General features: G+C 70.7%; 2 protein-coding genes across 3 annotated transcripts; both read left to right on the forward strand.

The window, feature by feature from the left end:
- The first annotated feature begins 57 nt into the window (after positions 1 to 57).
- IL17RE (interleukin 17 receptor E) lies at positions 58 to 3,888 on the forward strand. 2 transcript variants are annotated; one of them, XM_037385236.1, is made up of 16 exons: positions 58 to 171; positions 248 to 263; positions 631 to 786; positions 881 to 987; positions 1,059 to 1,182; positions 1,255 to 1,394; positions 1,479 to 1,547; positions 1,660 to 1,726; positions 1,807 to 1,994; positions 2,153 to 2,200; positions 2,305 to 2,350; positions 2,471 to 2,619; positions 2,691 to 2,759; positions 2,848 to 2,899; positions 2,975 to 3,076; positions 3,263 to 3,888. In XM_037385236.1, exons 1-16 carry the CDS (start codon positions 82 to 84, stop codon positions 3,862 to 3,864), a joined length of 2,025 nt encoding a protein of 674 aa, XP_037241133.1. In that variant the 5' UTR covers positions 58 to 81; the 3' UTR covers positions 3,865 to 3,888. The 2 variants fall into 2 exon arrangements, with proteins under 2 accessions (XP_037241133.1, XP_037241132.1); XM_037385235.1 differs by having other exon boundaries at positions 2,848 to 3,076.
- A 361-nt stretch (positions 3,889 to 4,249) lies between these two features.
- IL17RC (interleukin 17 receptor C) lies at positions 4,250 to 9,078 on the forward strand. The gene is made up of 17 exons (XM_037385234.1): positions 4,250 to 4,870; positions 4,948 to 4,969; positions 5,058 to 5,425; positions 5,619 to 5,730; positions 5,800 to 5,844; positions 6,006 to 6,145; positions 6,356 to 6,415; positions 6,580 to 6,634; positions 6,745 to 6,929; positions 7,009 to 7,059; positions 7,132 to 7,177; positions 7,288 to 7,400; positions 7,479 to 7,547; positions 7,617 to 7,674; positions 7,803 to 7,898; positions 7,980 to 8,018; positions 8,469 to 9,078. Exons 1-17 carry the CDS (start codon positions 4,265 to 4,267, stop codon positions 9,056 to 9,058), a joined length of 2,655 nt encoding a protein of 884 aa, XP_037241131.1. The 5' UTR covers positions 4,250 to 4,264; the 3' UTR covers positions 9,059 to 9,078.
- Positions 9,079 to 9,400: the final 322 nt, after the last annotated feature.

The following is a 9,400-nucleotide window of genomic DNA, read 5'->3' on the forward strand; positions in this document are numbered from 1 at the left end:
GCGCGGCGGGGCCGCACGTGCCGGCGGAGGAATGCGGCGGGGCCGGCCCGGGGCGGGGCGGGGAGCGGCGGCGGCTCGGCCATGGGGCGCCCGGTGCTGCTCGTCGCCGCCGCGCTGCTGCTGCCGTGGGTCGGGGCCGCCGTCACCCGCTTCCGGGTCTCCGCCAACTTCGTGAGCGCCGGGGAGGTGGGGGGGACCGGGCGGGGGGCGGGCGGCGCCAGGCTCACCCCCGTCTCTTTGCTTGCAGGAGTGCCGGGCCACCGGTGAGTAGCGGCGGGGCCGGGCGGCGAGCTCGGGGCTCCCGGGCTCTGCAGGGTACGGCGGGATGGCAGGGCTCTCGCCGCTGCTGGGTCCTGGAGGGCGGGAGGGGTCACCCGATCACCGGGGCTCTTCTCCCTTCCGAGGGCTCCCGGTCCCCGAGGGCTCCCGGTCCGCGGGGCTCTTGCCCCTTCCCGAGGGCTCCCGGTCCGCGGGGCTCTTCCCCCCTTCCCGAGGGCTCCCGGTCCGCGGGGCTCTTCCCCCCTTCCCGAGGGCTGCCGGTCCCCGGGGTTCCCCCCCTTCCGATGTCCGCCGGAGCTCCGGCAGGCGGAACCCCCGGCGCACGGCCGCCCCTCTGCTCTCCCCCGGCAGCCGACAGCACGCTGAGCCGCCCCCGCTGCCGCCGCCCGGCCCGGCCCGGGCCCCCGCTGGAGCCACCCGCCCTGGCGCTGAGCGGGGCCCGCCTGTGCCTGCCCGCGCAGCCGTGCCGGCCCTGCCTGCGGGTGCGCCTGGCACTCCCCGCCGCAGGTACGGGCCGGGGCGGGGGGACCGGGCACCCCCGGGCGTGGGGGAACGCCTCGCCCTCCCACCCGTGTCAGCATCCCACGCTGGTTTCTCGCAGAGCTCAGCGGTGTCCGTGGGCTGCAGCTCAACTTCCTGGAGCTGGGCTCCAACCGGGCGGGCTGGCTGCAGGTGTGGCGGCGGCACCGGGCACCGCGCAGCTCACCGGTGAGTCTGGGGTGGACCGCGGGCTGGGCACGGGGGTTGTGGGTGTCCCACTGACCCCCTGCTCCCCACAGTGGCAGGTGCAGTTCGACTGCTTCCCGGCGGAGAGTGGGCAGCAGGTCCTGGTGTCCCTGCGCACCATCCCTGACCGAGGTTTGGCCCTCAGCCGTCGCCGTCTGGTCACTGCTGAGCTGCCCGGTGAGGCTGGGAGGGACCCCGGGGATGTCCGGGGAGGACACCGGCGCTGGCTGACCCCTGCCTGCTCTGCAGGGCCCGTCTTCAACCATGCCTGGGTCCCTGAGGCACGGGCCATCGAGGTGTGGGTGCCCGAAGGCCCTGCCCTGATGGTGCGGCTGTGCCACCAGCTGGCCCTGGAGTGCGAGGAGCTGCCCCGGCCCTTCCACCAGCAGGTAATGGCTCCGGTTTCCCCCCAACTCCCATCCCGGGCTGGGGGCCATGCTCCCTGCCAGCTGATGCTGCCTCTGTGCCTGCAGGTGCTGGTGCTGGGGGGCAGCCGCGTCTCGCTGCCGTATGAGTTCCTGGTGCCCTGCCTGTGTATCGAGGTGCGTCGTCCTCCCCTGTGACTGCTGGGCCGCTGTCTTTTCCCCTGCAGTGAGGGCAGGCAGGATGGGTGGGCGCACACCCCACCGTGACTGCCCCACTCTGCTCCCCTAGGCCTCTTACCCACACCACGACAGCCCACGCAGCAAGCGCTGCCCCTTCCGTGACCAGCCAGCCGCCTGTGAGTGCCCGCGGGCAAGGGAGCCAGGTCCCAGGGGTCCCCCAGCTGGGCCCCCAGCCCTGCTGACTGGTGTCCTGCAGATGGCCCCGAGCTGTGGTCCTCAGTGCGCTTCCACGACTACAGTGCCAGCAGCAAGGACCAGATGGCGATGGTGCTGAGCACCAGCTGCCCCCTACACCCGCGGGCCACCCTGTGCTGGAGAGATGTGGCGGCTGAGACTGCGCCCTGCCATGACATCCCCAACTCCACAGCCAGTGAGGAGGAGCAGGTGAAGGGTCCCAGTCCTGAGGTGCCACTGGGTGCAGGGCCATGTCCCTGCCTGTGGCATCGGCTGGACCCCAGGTCCCCCAAGGGTGGCGGGTGGGTGCTGGGGTGCCCGTGGGCTGTGTGGGTCAGGGACAGTGACATGCTCTCTGCTCATTCCAGGCATATACACTGGACAAGGTGGATGTACACCCCCAGCTCTGCTTCCGGGTAAGCCTCCAGGGGTGGGTGGGCACTGTCTGGGAAGGGGATGGGGGGCAGCTATGGGCGATGGTGGCTCACCCACCCCCTCTGCTGATCCCCGCTCCCCCCAGTTCTCCTACAGGAACAGCAGCCATGTAGAGTGTCCCCACCAGCCAGGTGAGCCCTGTGAGCTGGGGCACCCCTGGGCTGACCACAGCTCTGCCCTGAGGACCCTTGCACCCCTTGTCCCCTTGGGCATCCTTCAAACCTGCCCCTCCCCCTCTCTGGTGACTGCAGAGACCGCCTGGAACGTTTCAGTGAGCATTTGGGGGCTGCAGTTGCGCCTGCACCTCACCTCCAGCATCCCCACAGCCTTCAGCGCAGCCCTCTGCCAGCGCCGGAGTGGGCAGTGTGAGGCTGAGGCCCCACTCTACACCGTCACACAGGTGAGCAGCACAGGGCTGGGGGCAACATGGGGGGCACCCACGCGTGGTGACTCTGTCCTTGTGCTTTGCAGCCGGAGGGCTCTGCCCCGGGGGAGCTGGCACTGCTGCTGCCAGTGCAGGTCCTGGGCAGCTGCGTGCTGGTAAGGTGACCTCTGTGCTGGCACCAGCACTTGCATGGCTGGGGGGGACACCCCAACATGGCCCCCCCTCACTTAACCCCTTCCCCAGGTGTGGCGCTCAGATGTGCGCTTTGCTCGGAAGCAGCTGCTCTGTCCTGATGGTGAGTGGAGGTCTGGGGGGGCATGGCAGGTGGAGGTGGCGGACAGAGACCCACCCCTCACTGCCCCTCTCCCAGTCTCCCGCAGGCACTTTGGGCTGCTGGGCCTGGCACTGGTGCTGGGGCTGGTGGTGACTGTGCTGCTTCTCAACTGCCGCGGCACCTGGAGGCCGGCTGATGGTGAGGGGCACCCCAGGGGGCTGTGGGACCAGTGGGAAGTGGGCATGGTGGCCTCGGGGCTGGGGTGCCAGCTCCCCGGCTCGTGCAGCGGATGCTTGGATGCCCTTGGGGGATGCCAGGATGTCCCTAGGGAGTGCCAGGGGGGCTCGGGGCAGGGCTGTCACTGCTGTCCCCTCCATCCCGCAGGTGGCCTGGGCGGGCGCCCCGTGCTGCTGCTGTACTCCCCGGACTCGGAGGAGCACCTTGGCCTGGTGTGCGCACTGGCCGAGCGCCTGCGTGCGGGGCTGGGCTGCAACGTGCACCTGGACCTGTGGGAAGCAGGTGGCTTGGGGCAGGCAGGCACCCTGCCATGGCTCTACGCCCAGCGGGGCCGCGTGGGCCGCCAGCACGGCACTGTCCTCCTTCTCTGGAGCCGGGGCAGTGCCCGGCTTTTCCGCCGGTGGCGGGTCGGGGCAGCCGGTGGGACCGCTGGCGATGCCCACGACATCTTCGGGGCGGCCATGGCCTGCCTGCACGGGGAGCTGGGGGTGGCGGGACATGGTGGCGGGTGGGTGCTGGCCTACTTCAGCCATCTCTGCAGCCCCCGCGATGTCCCCAGGCCACTCCGACCCCTGCCCACCTACCGCCTGCCCCGGCAGCTGCCTGGGCTGCTGGGTGCCCTGCGGGGCAGCCCCCCGGTTCCCCGCCGCTGGGGCAGAGCAGGGGGGCTCCTGCACCGGCTGCTGGAGGAGGGGGCTGGGGAGGGCACCCCCCCAGCTCGACCCCCCGGGGTGGCAGCTGGCACCTGAGTGCCCATGCTGGGGCTGAGCTGGGTGTTGCTGCGGGGCCAGTGGGGCTGGGCATGGCCCCCCGGTGAGGGCGGGGGTCCTGTAGCGGAGGTGTAGGGCTTGGCCAGGTGCCAGCCGCGGTGGCAGGAGGGGTGCCCGGGGGTGCCGCACGGTGGGGCCCCAGCAGGGCTGGCCCCAGCCGTGGGATGTGCTGCCGGGGCCGGGAGCGGACGTGCTGTCCCCGGGCCGGGGGCAGCTTTATTTCCACACAGGAACCTCTTCCAGTGGAGAGCCGGGACCCCGGGAAGCCCCTTGGGATGCCGCAGCCGGGCGAGGGGCCGGCTGGAAGGAGCTGAGCGGTGGTGGAGGGGAGGTCCCTGCCCTGCCCGGAGCGAGGGGGGCTGGGGCGGCCGGGCACAGCATGGCCCTGCCCCTTGCTGCCTCTGGCCGCAGGACCCGGGCCGGGCTGGGAGCAATAAAGGTTCCGTTTCACCCTGCCCCGCCGTCTGTGTGCTGTGCGGGGCTCGGCTGGTGCCCTGCTGCGGGTGGCGGCCGCCCGGCGGCCCCGTGCGGGACGGCGGCCCCGAGGACGGGGCGTCCGAGGACGGGGCGGGCAGGGCTCACCCTTGTCCTGGCATCGAGCCCCACCCCCGGCTCCCCGCGGCCGGGCCGGGCCGGGCCGGTCACCGTGTCCGCACCGCGGGGCAGCCCCGAGCCCTCTCGGCAGCGCCGAGGCAGGGGCCGCCCGCGGGCCGGTGCGGGAGCGGGGAGGCCCCACCCCGGGGCGGTCGGTGCCGCGCTAGGACCCGGGTGTCCGGGATCGGAGCAGGAAGCGGGAGCTGGCGGCGGCGGCGGGGCCCGCGGAGCCGGGAGCGGGAGCGTCGGGAGTGGCCGGCGTGGGGCCGGGGCACCCCACGGCCCCGGCCCCGCCATGCGTGCCCTAGGGCGGCTGCTGCTGCTGCTGCTGGTGGTGGCCGGGGTGGCGGGTGAGCGCGGGGCCCCCCACGACGCCCTGGCTTGCTCCCAGGTGGGTTTGGTGTTGCGGGCACGTGGGCCACCGGGTTCCCTGACACCGCCACCGGCCTCACCCCCGCCTCGTCCCAGGGCCTCGCCTGCCGCCTTCTGGGTAAGTGCCCCCGCCACTGCCACAGACCCCGGCCCGCCCGGGGCATGGGGCCCCCATCCACCATCCATCTCCCCCCCCCCCCCACCAGACACCGACGTGCTGTGCGGGACGGAGCCACCAGGGCCCGGGCATGGGCTGTCCCTGTCTGGGCTGCGGCTGGAGCCAGCGCTGCGCTGTGCCGGGCCCACGGCCTGCTCACCCTGCCTGGAGGCACGCCTGCGCCTGGCCCTGCCACCTGGCTCCAGCGGCCAGCCCCGCCGCCCCTCGCCGTCTGGCATCCCCCGGGCACAGGATGGTGGCGAGGGGGGACAGTGGTCACCGGTGGATGGGGCCGCCTCATCCCAGCCCAACATCACTGCGCTGCTGCTGCTCTCTGGACACACGTACACTTCCTCCCGCTGTGTGGCCGTGGAGGTCCAGGCACCCCTGGCACCCTCACTGCCTGGCCGACCCCTGGTACATAGATGTGGGGTGTCAGGGAAGGGTGTCCCTGGCACCAGCAGTCTCCATGGACTGCGGTACTTGGGGATGTGGGTGCTGGCACCAGCACATCTCCATGGCGCGGTGGTCCTGTTCCCCGTGCCCCAGGGAGATGGGTGCTGGCAGTGCTGGTGCCTTGCCACAGCGCAGTGGTGGTTTTCCTGCCCAGGGCTGGGTGACCTTCCGGTGCTTCGAGGCGCCGCTGGGCTCCGAGCTCCACGTCACAGCGTACACCAATTCGCACGGCCGCCAGAGGCTGAGCCAGTGGCAGCGGGTGCCAGGTGAGCCCCCGGCATGCAGCGCCGCAGCAGCCACATCCCCCTGCGTTCACTGACCCCCTGTCCCCACAGACTGCTCGTGGCCTAAGGCACAGGCTGCCGTCCCCCAGTGCCAAGGTAGGTGCTGGTGTTCCCCAGCTGTGGCTGTGCCAGGGTCCCCCCACCTTGGCGCATGTCCGCGGGGCAGAGCTGGGCAGTGGATGCCAGGGGAGAGGGTGGCCCCCAGGGGCCATGGCCTGTGCTGCCATGCTGGGTACCCTGAGCCACCTCCGGCGCAGTGCCTAGGCTGCGCATCTCCCCGGGGCCGAAGGAAGTGGTCGTGGAGGTGCAGGGGGCCGCTGTGGGGCACAGCTACACCCTCCGGCTCTACCACAACCAGAGCCACAGCACCAGTGGGCCAGGGCGTGCAGTGACCGCAGTGAGTATGAACCACTTTCCCGACCTCCCACCCTGGCCAGGCTCTGGCCACTGCCCCCCCCCCCCCCCGCCCCCCTCCCCGAGAAGCCATGTCTGTGTTACAGGCAGGGGGCTGGGAGAGGGTCCCCTGGGAGCGGGTACCTCTGAGCTGGGTGACCCTGCCAAGGGGCAATTTGCCACGGGGTGACCCACATCTGGTTGCCGGTGACAGAGCAGCCCCATGAACTACAGCCTGCCAGCCGAGGAGGTGCTGCCCTGCCTCTGCCTGCAGGTGGGTGCCCAGCCAGACACCATGGGGGTGGCAGGACTGCTGCCAAAGCAGAGGGGCTCTGGGCACTGTGTGTCCCCCTCTGGCATTGCCAAGGGGCTAGCTGGGTCACAGTCACAGCATGGACACCCCAAATCCTTCTTCTTCTCTCTCTTCCTCCCCACCAGGTCTGGCCAGAGACACAGGACTCACTGCGGGCCACCCTGTGCCCCTTCTCCCACGGTACCCATGCTGTGGGGCTGGGGTGGGCTGGGGCATGGGGTCGCTGGGACACAAGGGGACCCAAGGGGACACCACATAGGGTGACACCCCCTCTCCTGGTGCCACTGCAGACACTGAGGCCTGGGAGCGGCTGTGGGCACACAGCCAGCTGGTCCTGCATGCTGTGGGGCAGGTGCTGACCTGCTCCCTCTCGGCGCCCTGCGACCTCCCGGCCGAGCTGGTGCCCTGTTGGCAACTGGTGCCCGCCGGGCCCTGCCAAGCCTTGCCTGGCTTGCAGCAGCCCAACGTGGGGCAGGTGAGTGGGGGCTCCGTGGGGTGCCAGAAGCATAGGGGGGATGTGAGTGGCACTGATGGAGCATCACTTCTGCCCACAGGGACCCCAGGACTTTGGAGGGCTGCGGCCGCACCCCAACCTCTGTGTGCAGGTAGGACACCCCTCTGCCCCGTGGCTGCCCCATGGGCAGACCCAGGCACTGTTAATCCACTCTTTGGGGCAGGTGTGGAGCAGTGGACAGGTCCAGCTGATCCAGTGCCTGAGGGACCGTGAGTACTGCTGGGGTGGGAGGGCAGGGGTAGCCTGAGGGTCTGGCTGGGGGGGGTGAGCCCTCCCTGGCCTCCCCTTGCCACCCTACAGCCCCCTGATACATCCGTAGGAGCGCTGCCTGGCCGCCCTGATGACCTCCTGCTGCTGGAGCCTGGTGGGAACACCTCGCTGTGTGTCCTGGAGCAGGGCGCCTGCACGCCCCTCGCCAGCTTCACCAGCACGGTAAGGAACAGGGAGCCTCGTGTCCTGGTGGCAGCAGCACTGGCGGCACAGCTGGCTCACCCCCTGCCGATGTTGCAGGGAGCGGGACACCCTGGTCTGCTGGAGCGGGAGCTGCAGCGGGACGTGGCGGCTGGGCAGTGCAGGCAGGTCAGTGCGGGCAGCCAGCGGGCAGCGGGCAAGGACCAGGCAGTGTGTGACATGCCCCCATGCCCACAGATCTGGCACAGCAAGAACAGCACCGGGGTCGTGCTCTGGGCCTGTCCCCTGCACAAGTGTGAGTGTCCCCAGCTGTGCCTGGAGAGAGGGGGGCTGGTGTGGGGCTGAGGGAGAGCACCCACCCCCTGGAGCCACTGGGCAGGCGCCAGGGGGGGGCCTTGGTGGACACTGACCCCAACCTGGCAGACCTGCGTGCCCGCTGGGCCCTGGCGTGGATGGGGGTGCTGCTGGGAGCCGCCTGCCTCCTGCTCCTGCTCCTGCTGAAGAAAGAAGATGTGAAAGGTGAGCAGACCCCACCTGGGGGCTGTGCCCAGTGGGACACCCCCCCCCAGGAGCCCACCTCACTGCCTCTCCTCCCTGCAGGCTGGCTGAAGTCCCTGAGGGCTGGCTATGGCTCTGAGGGTGAGTGTGAGGCAAGCCTGGGGTCTGGGGGCGCAGGGATGTCCATGCCTTCCCCACAAGGGTCAGTCCCACATCAGGGCTGGTCCCTGCTTGCTTCCTACATGGTGGCTGCCCCACAGGGTGGGTAGGGATGTAGGGGGACAGAGCAGAGGGTGGGAATCTTACTGGGGAGGATCCCAACCCACCTCACCCCTGGCTGTCCCTTCGGGTGGGTAAGGGGGTGGAGGGGCGAGCAGGGGGTGAGTCCGGCATCAGTGTTTGTCTGGGCCTGCTTCCCACCGTGGCTGTTCCTTAGCTGGGGCACAAGGGGTGCTGCAGTGGTTGGGAGACAGAGCCAGTGGGTGGCCCCCACTTCGTGGGCGGCCGCCCCAGCCTGCCTCCCACCATGGCTGCTCCATAGGGTGGGTACAGGGTGCCCAGGGGCGTTTGGGCACTGACAATGCCCCCCAGGCCCGCTGCAAGGCCGGCGGGCGCTGCTGGTGCACGCGGTGGAGCCGGCAGCAGAGCGGGCAGCGTGTGCTTTGATGGCAGCCCTGCGCCCACTGGGGCTGGCAGTGGTGGCAGCACCGGGAGGTGGCAGCGGGGTAGCGACGTGGGGGCCACTGCCCTGGTTGCATGCCCAGCACCACCGGGCCCTGTGTGACGGTGACACCATCATACTCCTCCTCACCCCGGCGGCTGTGGCTGCCACACACGAGTGGGATGCCAGGGCCGGGGCCAGTGGCCCCAGCCCCGGTCCCAGCCATGGTGCCGGCCCCGATGAAGCCCCCACTGTCGCGCCCTGCGAGGTGTTCGCAGCAGCTCTGTCCTGCGCCATGCCAGCACTGGTGGTGGGCAGTGGGCACTACGTGGTGGCCCGGCTGGAGGCCTCGGTGCCGGTGGTGCCGCCAGCGCTGCAGACAGCCCCTGCCTTTGCACTGCCCAGCGAGACGGAGGCTTTCCTGCGGGCGCTGGCGGGACCACGGCAACGGCGGGGCTGGTGGCCAGAGCCATACGTGGTGGCGGTGGCCGAGGGGCTGCAGCGGGCAGTGGGGGAATAAAGTGATGGTGCCTTTGCTGAGCATGAGTCCAGTCCCTGGCGGGCAGGGATGGGGGTGGACTGGGGAGCAGTGATGGGGAGGTAAGTGGGGGGCGTGCAGGCAGGAAGGTGGGTCTGGGCTGGTTGCGGGGTGAGGAGGAACTGGGCCAGTTTGGGGGGCTGTGAGATGGAGCTGGACCAGTTCAGGGGGGATTAGAGGGAACTGGGTTGGTTTGGGGGCGAACTGGGCCAGTTTGGGGGGCGGTGTGAGAGGGAACTGGACCATTTTGGGTGGGATGAGGGGGAACTGGGCCAGTTCAGGGAGAGTGTGAGAGGGCACTAGATCAGTTTGGGGGGATCTGGA

Source organism: Falco rusticolus, chromosome 4, assembly GCF_015220075.1.
Source record: "Falco rusticolus isolate bFalRus1 chromosome 4, bFalRus1.pri, whole genome shotgun sequence".
Classification (NCBI taxonomy): Eukaryota; Metazoa; Chordata; class Aves; order Falconiformes; family Falconidae; genus Falco; species Falco rusticolus.

What these genes read in the sequence shown, in the direction of transcription:
- IL17RE (XM_037385235.1), top strand. Translation starts at nt 82, where the DNA reads ATGGGGCGCCCGGTGCTGCTCGTCGCCGCCGCGCTGCTGCTGCCGTGG. An exon ending in TGCCCTGCCTGTGTATCGAG is followed by an intron (nt 1,548 to 1,659) that starts GTGCGTCGTCCT and finishes CTGCTCCCCTAG; the next exon opens with GCCTCTTACCCACACCACGA. An exon ending in CAGCCAGTGAGGAGGAGCAG is followed by an intron (nt 1,995 to 2,152) that starts GTGAAGGGTCCC and finishes TGCTCATTCCAG; the next exon opens with GCATATACACTGGACAAGGT.
- IL17RC (XM_037385234.1), top strand. Translation starts at nt 4,265, where the DNA reads ATGGCCCTGCCCCTTGCTGCCTCTGGCCGCAGGACCCGGGCCGGGCTG. An exon ending in TGCCGTCCCCCAGTGCCAAG is followed by an intron (nt 5,845 to 6,005) that starts GTAGGTGCTGGT and finishes CCTCCGGCGCAG; the next exon opens with TGCCTAGGCTGCGCATCTCC. An exon ending in GGCTGGCTATGGCTCTGAGG is followed by an intron (nt 8,019 to 8,468) that starts GTGAGTGTGAGG and finishes AATGCCCCCCAG; the next exon opens with GCCCGCTGCAAGGCCGGCGG.